Below are 17,989 nucleotides of genomic sequence, written 5' to 3'. Positions count from 1 at the left end.
CTGCACTTGCCACTTGAAAAATAAAGTGCAGAATCCCATGCATTGGAATTTCCTTATTGTTTTTTAAATATCCAGCTGCAAGCCTGGTTATTGGAAGGGTAAATCGGTGTTTTGACGGACTGGAATGACTGCAAGAAACAGTTTTTTCATTCTTCATTTACAGCCAGAGTGCATACAGATCCACATACAACCTCTCTAACTCGTTCTGCTTTGGCCTCTGGTCAGACTGAGTGGAAAGGTTTTTGTTCTCCATTCCTTTATTGTGCTCTCTCAAAGTCCTCTCCCTGTTTATTTTTGACCTTGCAATAGTACGGCTTTGCTATTGTTGACTGATTCTGGGGCACTGAACAGAACAAAGGTGCATGCCAAATGAATCTGTTTGGCGATTCCAGTTTTAGGTTCCCCTGTGGAGGCGGCACACTGAAAGGAAATGACTGAAACCACTTTGTGTGGTGTGTCAACAAGTCACCCGCCACAATGCAAACACAAAATTTCCTCCCCTGCCTGGATCAGACTTAACAGTTTTCTTCACGGTGACAGTTCTTCCAGCTTTTTAACATGTTCAGCTGGCAACTAAAGCTGATAAAATGTCCAATGAATTTGCTGAAGCCAATTGAAACTACAACACTAAAATCATGTGAAAATAGCGGTTCGGGAATTGGGACAAGTTGTCAACAACGGTAAACCATGGGTAAACATTGTCCGGGGCAGCAATGCACATGAGCAAAAACCTCCATGTTATATGCCCACCGCCGGTTAACATGCACAAATTAATTCCCACATAAACAACACATCTACATGTCAATCTTGATGGTGTCATGACAAAGTGCGTGCAAGACGGAAACAACAGCACCTTGAACGCAGGGGAAAAAACACTTATGTTGCATTTATGCAAAGACTTGTTCTGGTTTCAGCAAACGAGTCTGCATTGCAAATGTGGCACCTACCGGTAATGCGCTGCTGTTAACCTCCATGTAGGGCAAGCTGTGTGTACGGTACATGTACATGTACACTTCTGTGATGAGTTTGGACTCCACAGCCCTACCGGTAGATAGAAAAGGGGACTGATGCACCACGGTCAAGTTCATGTACATACTGATGTACTACATGTATAAACATCATATACATGTAGGTCTACATGTAGGTCTACATGTAGGCTTTCGTGACATGTTCAGTATGTCACTAGAGATTTCATGAAAAGCTACATTAGCATTACAAGCTTTTAAAAAAATCTTTGTATTTTTTAATTAACTATCATGCTGTATTACCACAAGATTATGAGCAGAGGGAATGTGCTTGGGGACATCTAAGAACTTCACAATCTCACAATGCAAGGTCGAACAATTTCTGCCTTGGAAATAGCTGACCTTGCTAGGCTATGACAGTTGACACATGGCAGCAAGTGCAATGCAAACCATCTGGACTTGTGACCTAAGGTTAAATGGAAAAAAAAAAGCAAAAGGGGATGACACCCATGACCAAAAATAGCAGATGTGTCCTGCCAGGTGGGGTGGGGCTACTGGACCTGACAGGAAAAGCATCCCAAATGGGACTCTTCCTGTGCCTCAGGAAGTGCATGTGTGCCCAGTTTCCCTGAACCAAGCTGTCCACTTCAGTCAGGATTTTGGCACCCCCCTCTGCCAGATGCTCTCAATTGGCAAAGACAGTGCACTTGGGGTGAGTGTCAGAGCAGGCCAGCTGCACAGGATGTGATGATGTGCAACTCTGCAAGGTGGTATTAACCTTGGGTTGACCAGGAGAAGGGAAAAAGCAGTGAGATACAGAGAAATAAAAGATGCACTAGTTGGATGGGAACATCTTGACAGGTTCATCGGATTGCTTGTCTGCTTGAGGTGGAACTTTGAGTCTTGAGACGTTCAAGATGATAACAGGAGTAATGCTAATTTCCCCCCCACGCACATTGACACACATACAAACTAGTTAAGGTGCCCGTAAATTATGCAATAGCTGTGTTAAGAAAATATTTATTTCTTGGTTATGCAAGAGCTTAACTATGTGTACCAAAAAAAAAATTTACACCACTAGAAATGTAAAAAATTCTAGGAAAAGATTTGTTTGTGAAAGCAGAATGTTTAAAAATATTCAATGGTCGCTTTTTTTACAATACTGGTTGGACAGAAAACTTTTCAATTGATTTCAGCTCTCAGACGACACGCACAACTTGACAAACATGATAAAAGAAACAGCCGATCCGAACAAAATGTAAGATGTACTTTTAGTTGTGTCCCTGCTCTATGCTTTTAGCAATGGCAAGCTAAACACTTTTAAAGCTTTCTGTTTCTTGCCACCGACAACTTGAGGTAAGTCGAGTGTTTATAGTGCTGATATAGGTTCTCCTGGTTAATTTAGCACTGCTTTCATTACAGATTGCTTAAACAAAAGTTTAATTTCATCAAAGAGGGGTTACCCCCTCATATTGATTCCAATTTCAAAACAACACCACTAGATTTCACTTTCAGAGCACTGTAATTCATGAAAAGAACCATTGTCATTCATCCCATTTATCGTTATTTTTGTCTCACTTCTGGAATGGTGTTGAATTGGAAAAGCAAATTCATTTTTTGTCATTCATTTTACTGACTAATCAAAATGATCATAAATAGATAAATAGGACGAATATATAAGTAGTTGTTTTGTGAAGTACAATGCTCTGAAAGTTATCTAGTGGTGTTATTTCGAAAATGGAATTAACATTTAGGGCAGTGACCTTTCTTTGATGAAATTAACCTTTTGTTTAACCAATTTTAAATGAATGCTGAATTAACCAGGAAAACCGATAAAAGCTGACAAAAGTGGTTTCACTCTGTTCGGTTAATTTTTTTCTAAGTTTTACCGCTTACTTGCAATGTCACCACAGCATACACAATGTTAAGTTCAATAAAAAGGTTCTCAAGTCCTCACATCTGTCAACTGGCAGTCCCTTTTTCACAAACTTTATTTTATTTATTTATTTACTTTTTCCTGAACCAAACGTTACAGGAATGTCTGATCTTTGGCCATGTGCATTCAGAACCTTTTCCTTCAAAACCTTGGTCTCAATACAGCCTTGGTAAACTTTTTACGTGACTGTGCTTTTTCGCGCTCACTGCCAACAATGTTCACTGCCAACAACGGGCAGTACTTGTACCTATCACAATGGGAAATAATCTCCAAGGATGACAGAATGCTTATTAATATCAGACAGGTCAAGGCTAAATGCAGTATGGTTATCAATCATGGGATAATACGAACAGATGGGCCCCTAGGGCAGTACCATAATCCTCGCAGCAAACCTTCCACAACTGATCAGAATTTTGGTACAGATTAAAGGAACACGTACATGTGTACATTAGGCCTACCGGTGCGACTACCTAAAATGCAGATTTCAGTTTTCCACAACTGATGCTCAGGTAATCATTATTACAGGTACATACCAGCATCGGCACTACCTTTACATCAGGACAGTCAAGTCTCATATTACCTTCAACTGAAGAAATTCTCACACTCTTACACGAAACTGGCAATTTCAAGCAAGCTGGACAATTACATACATCCCTGGGGCTATGGTACCACTGCGTTTGATCCGACGAGGAGGATCAGATCTGGCACGGGGGATCAGATCTGGATCAAAAACGTTGTGTACACACACAACGCAGGATCCTCCTCTCGGGAAGGATCAGATCTGGTTCAGATCCCGTGCGTGGGATGTAAACGCAACGCTGGATCAGATCCAGATCAGATCCTAGAATTTGACGTAACTACATCAGGTGCAAGTCTTGAAGTGAGTGAAAAACAAGTCTGTGTCATCGTGAAGATATATACGTACGGTACATGTACATGACATTGTACACACCATATACACGCTGTTGGGCCGGCTGCTACATACATAACCAGCATTATGCTGGTTCCTTATTAAGCCAGTGTGCTTTTGTCCTGTGAGCTGGTAGTAAACTGGTACTTGCCCATTCCCATGCTTTATCCACATCGCCTTTAGGGACTTTTATTACCACTGCATATCGCTGATCCAAAACCTTCCATTTCCCCATTTTTCATCATTTCATCTGAAACTACATGAACGTAAGATAAGACGAGACATATATACAGCGCGTAAGTACACGAAATACTGGCTGCCGTTTTGCTCCAGTGCGCATAATCAGTGAACTGTTTGCGTAACCTTTGCTCTGAGGTTGCAGCGCTTCATCGATGCCAAGCGGGATTAGGATCCAGTGTAACCACGGCACAGATCTGATCCCCCTCGCTTGATTGCTCTCACCGGATCTGATCTTCCTTTGCAGAATCAAGAGTAAACATGGTGTATGGTTTATTGAAAGTCTTGGCTTTGTATTATAGTTCAGGCAAATTTCACGAGGGTTAACACAAAGTATACCGTTAATTCTGTGGATCCATCATTTTCAGCCAAACTGTAAGGGAAAACAGATGTACATGTACCATATTAATTAATGCATGTGTCCCCCACCACAGGTGTAGCTGTACTTTATTAGGGACTATGTGTTGGAGGCCAGTACATGTACACAGGCCCCAAATTGTCTGCATGGACTAAATCACAATTCCAATGCCCTCATATTTTCTGCTGTTGGGGCAGTTTGTGGAATGCAGACTGGATGGTTATAAAAATGAAGAATGGAAGCTATTTACCGGAACTGCCAAGCTTGTGTGAGTATTTATGAAAAGTGTAGACAAAATGGACACTTCCACATGGCTCTATTTTGCAATGGAGTGAAGGCACCAGTTTCCAATATGGAGATGGGCCTTTTAAAAAAATTCCAGGGATAATCATATTTGGGTGGAAATATCTGCCAAAGTAAGAGAATGACCACTCAGAAATAGAAAAGACAAAGTACAGGTAATATGAGGAAATAATCTTTAGTTTGATTTGCGTGTGTGTCTTGAACATCTGAGAACTTTATTTTTCCTGATTTTTTTTTTAAGTGGGGTATTTTTTATTTTTGTTGAGCAGCTTATAGTCTGCAACCCTACATGTAGGAGCTATGCTTGTGTCCAGTCCACAGCAGTCCTCACTACAAACTTCTCATTGTCATGTTTGAGCTCTTTTTTTGGGGGGGGATCCTTTTACTGATCACAGCCAAAACACTGAATAATGTTCCACAGATTTATTTTGCTTGGAGAACAATTCTGTGGCAGTATGGGCACTCCATGCTGTATGACTTGGAGGGCTGGGGATGGACAATGGGAAGCTGCATGCATAGGAATTTTTATTGTAATTTAGGGTAACTATTTACTTTTACATCAGTTGTGATTTGTGGAAAAGGTAATGGAGCCCGTACCAATCCACAATCAAATTAAAATATCAACACAAGACAAAATATGACAAAGCAAATACACATAGGCCTGGACTGCTAAACATGAAATAAACGCAGAAAAGTACAAACCAAAATCATATTCAAATACAGGAGTTCCCCAGCAGAAACAGAAATAATATTAGGGCCTACATAACAGAAAATGACGACATGAGATGTAATTCAGGTAAGAGGGATATCATGTGCATGTCACTGCAGACCAATTGGGTGGTGCAGTAAAAGGCAACAGAAAATAATGAAGTGAATATTGAAAATTAAAATACATCTTTAAAGAACAATAATCACAAAATGATACACAAAATCTAATGAATTAAACGTAATACTAATTCAGTTGGATGATCAGGTTGGTGTAGTGGTTCTTTCCTCGCCTTCCACCTCTGTGGTCCCGGGTTCGATTCCTGGACCGGTCCACAAGTGGATTGGGTTTTCGGTCCCTACGGTACCTGACTTTGTGGGTTTTACCCAGAGTATTCCTCTGGGGTTTTCCTCCAACCACTAAAACTGTAACTTCTTCTCACTGTCTCTTCTCTCCAGGTTTCTTACTTTTTTCAGGCTTTCGAGCTAAAGTACCTAGGGCACTTTTGAGGAATCTTGGTTTCATTACCAGAAAGACAAATAAATAAAGTGTTCAAAATAAAGCAAGATATAAAATGAGTTCAAAATAACTTACATTCAGCTTCTTCATTGGTTTGATTTTTCTGGGGGAATTCAACTTTTTTTCTGATTTGAAGAAAAGAATCTCCTAGGATGTTTGGAATTGAACAGGAGGTTTTCACACATATTAAAGGCTCTTTAGCCTAATGTCAAGTTCAAATCTAAGCACAAAATGCCAACAAATTTACACACCTCGAGCAATTTCCTTAATTTATACACTTTCAGGAATCTCTTTGAGTTTCAGATGGTAACAGAATTTCATTGTTTCCTTTCTGTCTTTTTTTTCATCACTGTTTTCCTCTGGGGCAATTAAATTGAGTATTGTTCTGATGATTGAAAAACTCAAAGCAGTCAGCAGAATAATTTAGAGAAAACGGAGAAGCAGAAGTACAGAAGGTACATTATTGCAGAAGGCCATTATTCCAGCAGAAATCCTACATATACGCTTTTTTAAAGAAGTTTTTCCTCCCAGACTGTATGAAATCAAATGAAATGAAAAGTGGTCACCACTTTCAGACCATCAGGCATGCTTTACAAACATTAAAACGCTAAACTCCACAAGAAATCCACTGGACACTTGAAAAGACTAGGAGATGTTTGTTTATCAGTAATCGGATCTTTGTCCACTTAAGGCCCAACTAATATATAGACCCAACTACTCTTTCAACTAACCAAACAGTGCTGTTTTTTTAGAGGTATTGTTATTTTGTGGACCACCAGCATGGTACAATCAACCATAGGTACTAGTAGTTGCATTTATCACCAACTACCTGTAGGTGTCATATTGTCCACAGCCCTCAAAGCTGGTGGTCTCTGCAACAAGCAGAAGTTGTACATTTATCTGTACGGTATCTGGGTACATGCATTAAGCCCTTTCCTGTGTTGAAGCCCTAGTTAGGTCTGGTGCGGCAAATTTTCTTTCTCTTTTGTAAAAAGTGGCTCGATAATTGGTGCAAATATTTGTATCCTCCTTTCAAAAAGTGTCCCTGTGACTAAAGATATAAAATTGAATGATCCATTACCAAGCTCATGCATGTTTTCATTTCACAGTAGAAGACAAAAAAAAGAAAAAAAAGAAAAGAAAACCCAATATAAAGCAATGCACGTGCTGACCACCAAAGTTAGGTGTTTCCGTTCAAAATCTGTAAGAAATACACTGGTCTTTAAAAAACCACGATGGCTTTTTCCATGTATGCAGGGTTATTAATACATTCTTAATTCCCTTTTTATCTCTGCGAGATAAATAAACCAAAGCTGCAAAGCGATTAAGGGAGCTTCTTGCATTGCAGGTTTTACGAATTTTACGCATTTCCTCGGTTGTCTTAAGCTAAGTATGGTATAAAAAAATTCTAATTAGTACTTGTACAATGTACAAGCACATGTACCAGCCTACCAGGTAAGTCCACACATTTTCAGACTTCAAGATGCATGATCAAGCAGCATCATACTGTGCAGTCTAAACTGCACACCCCAATGAAAAGTTTCAAAATTGTTGATCCATGGCTTGTCCCAGCCAAGATACAAATGTTTACCTCAATTTTAAACATCGAAGTTTACACGAAGAGCGAAGAGCGTCATCTCAGGGAAGTAGAAACAAATTGGTTACCTCAACACAAGGCCAAAACCTTGAGAACATGTCTATCTAAGGGCTCAATAACTTCAAAGCATGGCTGTCCAAATCTGCAACGGTAACAATGTGAACAAAGAGCGGCTGCAATTCCAAGTCACTGAATGCACCACCTCCAAAAAGTCACGCCTCTCATGCTCACCTTTAGGGGTGTTCTAGTGGAACAAAGACCCACATCAGCATCACTTCATTTTTTCAAGCATTACAAGAAACCAGACTCCTTATGCCAAAACTGTGTTTCTGTATCTAACTATTTTGGGACTTGGGAAAAGGAGTAACCTTTTTTAGCAGTGCCAACAAGGCAGAGCAGAATGTCTGAATTCAAGATACACAGAACTGTACTCGGGTGTGGCAGGGCCTTAATTTGTACTAATGAGTGGTAGAAGCACTTGTCCTATTTTTAAATCAACTCAGAAACATTAAATTTAAATTGATACAAAGCTGTGAACAACTTGGAAAGAACCAGCTGAATGACTATGATGAACAAAAGATACTTTTACGGAAAACAGAAAAAAATCCATGATGTGTCATCTTTGAGACTGTGGAAACAGAAATCCTCCCTGTGCCCTAAATTTAATCCCTGCCTAAAATAGAGAAAAAACATCGACTAGTATTTAAAAAAAATTGCCTCCCACTTTTCCAGTTAGAGCAGTTCAAATACTGTACATGTACCTTCAAAAATTATTTTGCTCCTGTCTCATTTTTCTGTCACGGTTTGTTTTCCCATATTTTGGTTGGTAAAAATCTGCGAAAACTCTGACGGCACTGTTTCAAGGTACAATGTTTGGTCTGAGTCAGGCTCCAATTAAACCAGTCCGGCCAATTTTAAGAGTAATGAACTTGAACCAGGAGCTATCAGTTCATTAATGGGGTTAAGCCTGGAGAGGCACATGTAGGATTTTTTTTACAATGGCTTTTTAATAAAAATTAAAATGCCAATTACTGTAGGTTGAAGAAAAGAAAGCAATGAAGAAAAATACTTTGAATTTAAATGCTGTAGTTTTAGTTCACCCCAAGCGCCATGTTTTCAGCACAATGCTCTCATGAAGAGCAGAAAACAGAAAAAGCTGAAAAACAAAGCAGAAAACATCCCTGTCCCCGTGTAGATTTTTGACAACCCTGATGACAATTTTCACAGAAATGCAACAGGGCCGGAACCAACTAACAAATGGAATTTTTTTTTGAAGGACGGGTCCCCCCCAGTATGTTTACAGCCTCAGGAAAAACATGTTGTCCAACATTCTTGGGTTTTTTATTACAGGATTAAACTTTAAAATTGCACCTGTTGTGAGGTGGGTATTGGCTGGGAGTCTGGCTGAGAAAGCCTTGATCCCTGACATACACCTGTACCTCTGAGCATCCACATAGCGGGGTAAACAACTGGTAAGAAATTCCACAGCAGGCCCCTGTTATCAGCTGGCTATCATGAATGTCTGTGGGTATTATTAAACCACAGATCCAAATCTGATAAACTACCCCTGCAGGGCCAAAATTGTACACGTTTCTTCATTTCTCAAAATCAGCCCTTGCTTCTCTTCCAAGTATTCACAACTCCTTTCGACCTAATTTTGTAGTTTTGTTCTGGAATATGTTTGTGCACTTTGCTCACTTAAATAAAACAAGAAGATACTGTACATATGTATATGCAAACTGCTTGCTGGCTACAGTGACCTGAAATACAAATCACGAAAGTAGGAAGGCCTGACGTTTCGATCCAAGCAGAATCTATAAAATTTGGTAAAAATAAGATTCTGCTAGGATCATAACGTCAGGCCCTCCTACTTTTGTGATTTAAATTAAACTACAGATGCCCCCGTACATGTGTGCATTACAAATCAACATGATGACATGCCCAAAACAAGAGATTTATCAGGAAAACACAAGGAACAGACAGACAGGTTATTCCCCAAAGTGAGTGTCGAAAATAGGCAAGTATGAGTTTCATACACTGTCAAAGTATGCTTCCAATAGTCTCTACAGACACACCTTGCCAAAAAAGTTGTAAAATATGCATTCCAAAAACTTGGTGAACTCATCCATCTACATGTATGTGCAATCTGACACATACCGCGAACAGTAACAACTATGTACATGTATATGTTTGGTACCAGTTGGATACATAAGTTCTGCTGCTCAACAGGTAACCTTTACCTTTTATCTTTTCGTCCTCATTTCCCACAAGTTGCCAGCTCAGTACTGGGACCAGCTTTTGCACTGAACCAAACTTGAAGCCCGCTTATTAAACTGTGAGACAGTTACAGAAGGGATTAGGCTTTTCAGCTTTATCATTGCTGAAAGTGACCCGGATAAGTGGTTTAGGGAGCTGGCTTGAGTGGAGTGGTTAACCACAGCCACAATAGTTGTCCCTGGTTGACCCCAGGAGGGTGAAGCCATCAAACAGGAGCAGCACAGACCTTCAATTTGCCTGGCCTGGCCTGCCTATTTGACAATTGATGTACACATACTAGTGAGGAGGGGGTTACAGCATTTTGAGAACGGTTGTCCTGGAATTTGTGGAAGAAACTTCAGTTGTCACCATAACTATTACATTACCCATCACATCCCTGAAGTTCAGAATGTCACAAACGATGAGGATCTGAAAAGACTGGCCTGATAAACAATTCACACCGTCTTCCATTAATAATCCCAGATTACCGGTACACTGCATTAAGTGCACGTTTTTGTACTGTATTTTTCTGGTTCAGTGCCCGATAAGAAGTGGTTGAGGACAAATGAATGAACAAGCATGAATGCATATGTACACACTTTTCCCTCTGGTATATTTTCAAAAAATATACTTTCAGTCAAGCGTAATTTATTGCAGCCTGAACCTTTAACGCGCGTTCACGTGGCACACTGAAGTACATACATGTACATAATATGGAACCAACAATGTGTATCCAATCATTTGTCCTTGCGTGCTGGGGAAAAATACGCGACCACTGACAGTGTGGGCTCCTTGTTGATTTCAAAAGAAACTTCGAGGAACAAGCAGCCCTCAGATGAAACATTCAGCAATACCCGTCTGGCGCAACATGCCTGACCCAGATTACCAGTACACTCTATTAACCTCATTTGAGAGCATATTTACATTCGCTACACCTTATACAATTTACTTCACAGTGTGTCTGGCCAAATATTTGCTTGCACATTGGTATTGGATGAAATACTGTACATGTACTTGCAGAGTACATAGTACACAATATAATCTAGGTTAGACTGAAGGGCTTCAGGTACAGAAATTTCCGGCAGCACAGCCTGTTTATGTGGACAGGAGCTACAGAGGGTTTGCATGGCTGCCATCTTGCAGGCCAGTCTTTTTGTTCCACAGGGTATGCACAAGGGAGGCTTCCTTGTGGAACAAAAGAACTGCCCTGCAAGATGGCTACCACACAGAGCCTCTATCGTCTGCCTGGTGACCGTTCCTCGTTCCGTGATTCATTTCTCAGTAATTGCAACTTCTTTCAGGATACTAGTGATTCAATTCATATTATATAAATTTTGCTACCTAGGGTTCTTGGACCAACTTGACATTAACAAGAAATTGTCCCATAAAAATTTACTGCTTGAGGGAAAAAAATCTGAGCAGATCTGGGTAATTTCTATGCAGGGCCTATTTATGTACCGATATTTCATTCACATCAGCAATGCATGGTGCTGATGCTACTGCCTGACAAATTTCAATGGGGAATGTCAGCATCACTAACATGGAATCCACACAGTTAATAAAATAGTTTCTTCGAATCCGCCAAGAGAAATAGCAGTTCTCCCCGTAAGACTTTAGGGCTCCAATTTTACACAGACATGGGTGCGTGACCCACACAAAGGTTTGACCATACATGTACATGGAGGTCCAAGGTGTGACTGGTATTGTCAGACCAACTATGCACACTGATTGGCAGTTAATGAACATACAGGTGGGTCCAAGGTTCACTTCTGATATTTGAAGAGTCGGCAGATCTCTGCTTAATAGATAGAGAATGACACTATTCTGCACTGATCCGCATGCAACGATACAACCTAACGGTAGCCATTTCTTAATTAGATTTTCCACTGCTTGACTGCAGGTCAGCATAAAGCAGACACAGTCTCAAGAATAACAAGAATAACTCTAGGAAAAACACGAGATTTTTAGACAAATTGTACCGCTAATTTCTACTGAAAAGCTTCTGTTTCCAACTGCAAGGCCATCTGTGAATTTGTGAAGCCTGTTAAACTTTCATTCACAATTAAGTCAACTCCATTTTTTAAAAAACATGGTCTATAACTGACAAGACAGAAATGCACAGACCAAAATGTCAACAACTGCCCCAGTGAGGCATTTCCTTTTACTGTGAGAAGTTTTTAAAGTTTAAAACAGAGGCTGCATCAATGAGGAATGCCCTCTGAAACAACGGTACATGCACACGTACCTTCTCTGACCGAACAGTGTATGCTAGGGAATAGGATGTGCACTAGTAAAGTACAGAGTGACGTGGGTGATTGGTAGGCAAATAGACACATATCACGGAGCTGTCCTTACAGTTGGCCCACAGACACACAGAATATTACCAATAGTGATGAAATCCAATTTGCAAAATGGTTTCAGAGGCATCACAGCCTCCATGCATGAACTTTGTTGAACCCTGACAACAGAGATTATGATCAACTGCCGGATTTAACCAGTCTCCCCCATGGCACACTGTGTGTACATGCACATGTATGCATGTCAAGAACTACACAGCACAAGATTTTCTGTTCATTGAAAATTCTGGCCTTCCCCAACGTCCCAGTTGTTGCTTTGGGGATGCCTGTGATTCCAGCACTCAGGCCTGAAGCACATTTCTTTGAAAGGGTCCAAGATGTGAAATTTTTATTGAGAATATGCCCTGTGCAGCTTTCCCCTCCTTGTAAATGTCTGAAATCTCAATATTTGTTTACTCTCACTGAAAAGTACATTTTTATGAAACATTTTAAATTTTCCAAACTTTTCCTTCCAAACAAATGAGGACACTTTTGCTGTAATGCCATTACAGGGAGGCACTGTTGAGTTGGGAACTTCTGCTCAAATATTGTGAGAAAGCTTTGGCCAAGGGCTACTGTCACAGACTGAAACAACAAATCACCCAAGCAAACAAAAGTTACATGGCAAAATATAAATAATAACTTCCAGACAAATTGTAGAGCAGGAACGGGCAGCACTGAGGTTTCTGCCTCATCATGACATCACACATTACTCACTGATGACAATACAACCTGTACTGAAATAATTTAACCATCAAAAATGTACCAAAATGCCCTTAATGGCACTTTAATAACAAAATGACAATCGCGTTAAATGGGGTACATGTACAAAGGAACTGTCCCACTTTACAAGAGGTTCAACTGCTGGAAAAAGTTATATTTCACGGGCCCTTGAACTCTGCCAGTATTGATTCTAACCGAACATAGCCTAACTGGTGTTACAAGCCCAGAGGATGCACATGTGCATTGGTGGGCTCAGTTTGTGCTGAACTTGGTCACATGGTTAATACAATTAAGGGTCTTACCTTTTGGTGTCGAGTCCCCTTCATAGGAGAAATGCGTAGATAAAGTAACAGGCAGGCCAGCACAAAGGTTAAAAGCAACAGGAAGAGAGTTCGCCGCGATCTCATTTTCATCCTCAATGGTGCATGCATCTGGGAAAAAAAAGGGGGGGGAATAATTACAAACATCTTGAATGTTTTTGAAACGCAATGTTAAGCATGGCTTCATATTGAATTTAAAGCCCAGCCCTGCCATGGTGCGTGCAAATTAAAAGTACCGTACATGTACATCTAAACCTGGTTTGAAAATGGCACTCAATTCCTGCTAAATGTTGAATTCCAAATAAAAGCACACAACTAAATTTAAAAAAAAAGGGAAATGCCCACACTGAAGAATAATACACACACTGGTCACAGACTTTTCCGCAGTATTTACATACATATTACTTCCACCATGGGTTTCAGTGAAAACCAGTGGTTTGAATCACTGACCCCCTCCCCTACAATTAGAATCAGCAAACTGTCGAGTGCTGCAATAAAGATAGTAGACACAATAAATTTCACAGTGCACTTTTCCATTAATCCAGATAGAAATCAGCAACGCAAACAGTATGGTTGGAGGTTTAATCTCTGTAGTTGGCAAATTTAGGATAAGCTTGCTGATAGTCGCACTGACATTAATGGTTCATCAAACGGGCCCAGGCTTATTCACTTTTGATTATTACAGTTATGTCCAAAAAATTTTGTCTGCCATCAAACCTGCAATACTCTCAATCCTTGCAATAACCAGCACATGTATAACCTTGTCTGGTCTTTATAAGTTCCCAAGGCAGTGTGGGAAGATTTGGCAGGACTTTGCGATGGTCAAGCCCTGCCACTTTACGGGTGTTTGAAGCCCCTTGAAACTAGAGATTTACAGTTGACAAAGCATGCCTCACCGGTTTACCACACTGTGGTGAAGGTTTCTACAATAAAAAGAACAATTTCTGGCAGAGATACTTTGGGAGTAACGGTTAGAAACTGATTCTTGAAAGTAAATAACTAGGCCATGGGAAGCTACAGGGGCAGTGGTGAATCCAGCAAGGAGTGTAGAGTGGGGTGGAGAGGGAGGCACGTTATTTTCTCTATTAGGAATTAAAACCGCCGACACATTCAACATTTTTCTTTCTTGGGAGAGGAAAGTAAAGATTCAGTTTGCATGGATAATAAAAATTCTGCAATTGTTTTTAGAAGAAAAAACTGTTTTCCCCGGCCATTGCCAAGGGGGGAGGTGGAAGAGCAGCAAGGAGCTACCCCCTCCCCCCCAAAAAAATTGGTATCACTACCAGAATGATCTGTGAATCTTGTGATGTACCCCTCCCCCCATATCAGAAGTTGGTGACTGGGCAGCCACTCCACACACACCCACACTCTCAAAGCCTGAATTTTAGGTAACTCTCTTGTGAACCTTACAAAATTGGACGAAGCAAAGCAAATCTACCATTGCCACCGCACTTGAACACAAATTAGTGCCTAAAGGTAGTTCAAAACCAATGGACCGAAAGAATCGTGAACTTACCACAGCGGAATGCTGAGCAGGGGTTCATCCCATGATCCAATGTGCATCAGTTCTCATCATCAGCAGACAAGCCATCGTTTCTAGACAGAACCAGGGCACGATCCGGACCTCCGCTGTCTTGATCTTGAGAATGCTGTCAATGACCTTGGGAACAATTCCACGGGAAATCAGCCGGCGGAACGGATCGTGAACACAAGTACCCCACGATCTGACATTCGGATTTGGTTGCGTCACTCGATGAGTGGCCGGACCGGACTCGACTGCTTACACGACACTGCACGCGCCAGTCAGTGGGCCCATTCACCAATCACGCGTGGACTTCCTTAATTCCGTAAAGTGCCCCGCTGTTGAGATGAGGACTATTAAATCATTATAACTGTTAACAGCTAGCACTCCCCGGCTGGCTACTTGCACGTGATAGCGATCGAGCTCGCTATCTCCACCCGTAAGCTAGCTGAGTTTATACTGCCAAATCGATCGTGCGTGACGCACCGACGTTTCTCCTTGATTGGCAAACATTGTCTAGCCACGTTGTGTACAAAATGCACGTTCCAAAGAAATTTGAATGTATCCTCATCCGTGGAACTTGTTTAAGGTGCTGCATACAGCGCCCTCAGGTGTTGTCTACGGTCCTTCGGGTGCAAGGTCATTGTTAATTTTTGATAAAAATTTAATTTGATGAAATCAGTCTTTGCAGTGGAGTTGCCTTATCACTGTCAGAAAAGAGTAATTATAGAAAGTAATTAGCAAATCAACAAAACAATTTAAGGTTAACCACAGACCAACATTAAATTTGTTTATAGGCTACAGGGTCTCAAAATGCCCTCTTTTCCAGTTTGGCTTTTGCTGAAAAATTAATCAACAGGCTAGCTGTTTTTTTCCTGAAGTAAGATCAGAATTTGATTCAAATCTTTCTGCACACTCGCCAACCAAAGGGTTTTCTGTAAAAAAGAAAAAGAAGAGAACTGTAGCGAGGAGTATTTTTATTTCAATCATGGGCATAAATACCAGGGATTGAAGGTGTTATCTTTCCCCCCAACAAACACACCTTTTTGTGGTGAGCAAAAAATTAAAGTAGATTGTGAAGAATTTTTTCAGACTTCTGAAGACTAAAATGCATTCAATATCACTCAAAAAAGCAAAGCACTTTTTAAAAAGCCATAGATATGCCATTCTGATTTATTACAGATGGACATCAATATCATGAACATCGACCTCCGTCGTAGGCTGAGTTCGGGCAGCTTGTTTTCGTGTGTTCACGAACAGCTTGATCAGTTGTTCTTGGATCAGCCGCTCGAACGCCGGGAACGTACAACCGGCTATTGCTGGTAGTTAGTCACAAGCAACATGCAACATGGCGGCGTCCAAGTACGTTATTTGAGAGTTAATGCTTGGGTAACTGGGCTGAATTCTTTCTGTTTAAACAGGAACATTCATTTCTGTGTTATGAAGAATAATTAATGTTACTTTTGCAAAATTTCCTATACATGTGGTCTCTGGCTTTGTAAGCCATCACTCTACTTTTTGCCATGTTTGCAGCTGTTCAAAAATAAAATCTCACGAGTTTTTCTGTGTGCTCTTGTAAAACCCTGATGAGGAGGTGGTGTGTGATCCTGTTCCGAGAACAGTGTTCTTGAGTCGTGTTCACACCGTTTCCCACAAGAAACCTGTGTTGAGAACAGGCTGCCCGAACTCGACCTGATGGAAGAGTCAATTTTATGGGTCTTTTTCATTTCCCTTCCTTCAAAACATGAGTAAAACGCCCCCAAAATCTATATACTAGCCTCTCCCCTCAGAGAAGGCATAAAAGGTATATGCCAAAAGTTTCGAATTCTTTGGCCTCCCCAGATAATGTCCCCCCCCCCATCTGGGTTTGGAGCAGCCTTTGTCAATCAAGTGCAGCCCGCAGTGGCTGCACTTGATTGACTAAGTTCGTTCTGCACGCAGTTGCAGAACGAACCGTTTTCCCGAAAAGAACTAGCGCCCTCTGCTGGTTCAACAATCGCTTGGGATTGGGAGTAGGGACAACCGCCAATGAAAGACTGAGCAGATGTGCTCACCAAATTGAATGCTGACCCTTCACTTTTTGAATAACAAGATTGTGCAGTCGCATTCTGTTAAAATGGAACTGAATGATCAATTTTGCTCAGATCAGATCGTCAAACTATTCCGGCAATCTAATTTAAATGAAACTGTCGCTAATTCGTGTACGAAGATGATCGGAAAACGGCAGGGAACACCTATATTAAATAATAGAATAAATTGTAAGTGAACACTATTTTCTGCTGTAAATTTTCACAGTAATTTTACTGGCAGCACGAGCGCCAATACTTCTGGAAATGAATTACAGTAATTTTTGACGATAAATCACTGTCATTTATTGAAAAGTAATGAAGTGCGTAATGTAGATAGCCACAGAATAACCGTTGATTACGGTTTTTGTTTAACTGTTTCATGGTTATTCATGTATAAATTATCATTGATTACAAATTCATTCTACATGTGTATGTTCAAGTGTTCTTATTGTAATATTGTCTGGGGGAATACATTCCCTGCAAATCTATCTAAACTAATAAATCTGCAGAAAAATGTCGTTCGAATTATCACAAATTCGCCTTATAGGGCCCACAATCAACCACTGTAATGTGAGCTCAAATACTTAAGTATTACAAACAAATATCAACAAGTGTTATTTATGTATAAATTTTAAAACAATTTGATGCCCGTAAAAGATCCAAACATGTTTGTATTTAACTGTGGCTTGCATAAATACAACACTCGTTCGTCAACCAAGCTTCATTTTCAGATACCGCAACACAGAACTTCTGCCCATCAATTTAACATTAAATACTCTGGTCCCAAACTTTGGAATACTCTACCATCCTCACTAAGATTTTCAAGATCATATACCATCTTTAAGCGGCAACTTAAGATCTTTCTCATGTAAACCAATATAATTTTCATTGTCACAATGACTACTTCTGATCATATTCGTAGCCATGAAAATTAACTTAACCTTTTCTTTTCATAGTCCATCTTCAACATTTACTCTATAATTGCTTAGAGCTACAATTATTTGTTGTGTCTTATATTAATATGTATGTATGTTTTGTTTAAGGGCATGCCTAACACAAGCTTTGCTTTTAAGGTGTTGCCACCTCTTCTGGCATATATGTGTCTTTTAGACTTGTTTTATCATTATATTTCTGCCATGGCAGGAAATAAATGTGTGTGTGATGCTGAAGTGTAATAATTGCGTATAAGGGTACGATTCCCTTGTATCCAGGAATCCGAGTTTACTTAGTTT

The 17,989-nt window shown here is 40.3% G+C and overlaps 1 protein-coding gene across 2 annotated transcripts in view; it reads right to left on the bottom strand.

Annotated features, from left to right (window-relative positions):
• LOC110981218 (polypeptide N-acetylgalactosaminyltransferase 16-like) overlaps positions 1-15,218 on the bottom strand; it is a 72,673-nt gene extending 57,455 nt beyond the window's left edge. Inside the window, exons 1-2 of one of the 2 annotated variants that reach the window (XM_022238596.2) lie at positions 14,683-15,218; positions 13,149-13,277 (exon numbers count right to left, since the gene is read on the bottom strand). In XM_022238596.2, the coding sequence (XP_022094288.2) occupies positions 13,149-13,277 (129 nt within the window). In that variant the 5' untranslated portion in view covers positions 14,683-15,218. The remainder of the gene's footprint in view (positions 1-13,148; positions 13,278-14,682) is intronic. The other variant, XM_022238604.2, reaches the window with a different exon arrangement.
• Between the last annotated feature and the right edge of the window lie 2,771 nt (positions 15,219-17,989).

This window comes from Acanthaster planci, linkage group LG01, assembly GCF_054643075.1.
Source record: "Acanthaster planci isolate LZ-2023a linkage group LG01, COTS_SCS, whole genome shotgun sequence".
NCBI classification, from domain to species: Eukaryota; Metazoa; Echinodermata; class Asteroidea; order Valvatida; family Acanthasteridae; genus Acanthaster; species Acanthaster planci.
This window is presented reverse-complemented; position numbering and strand designations above follow the sequence as displayed.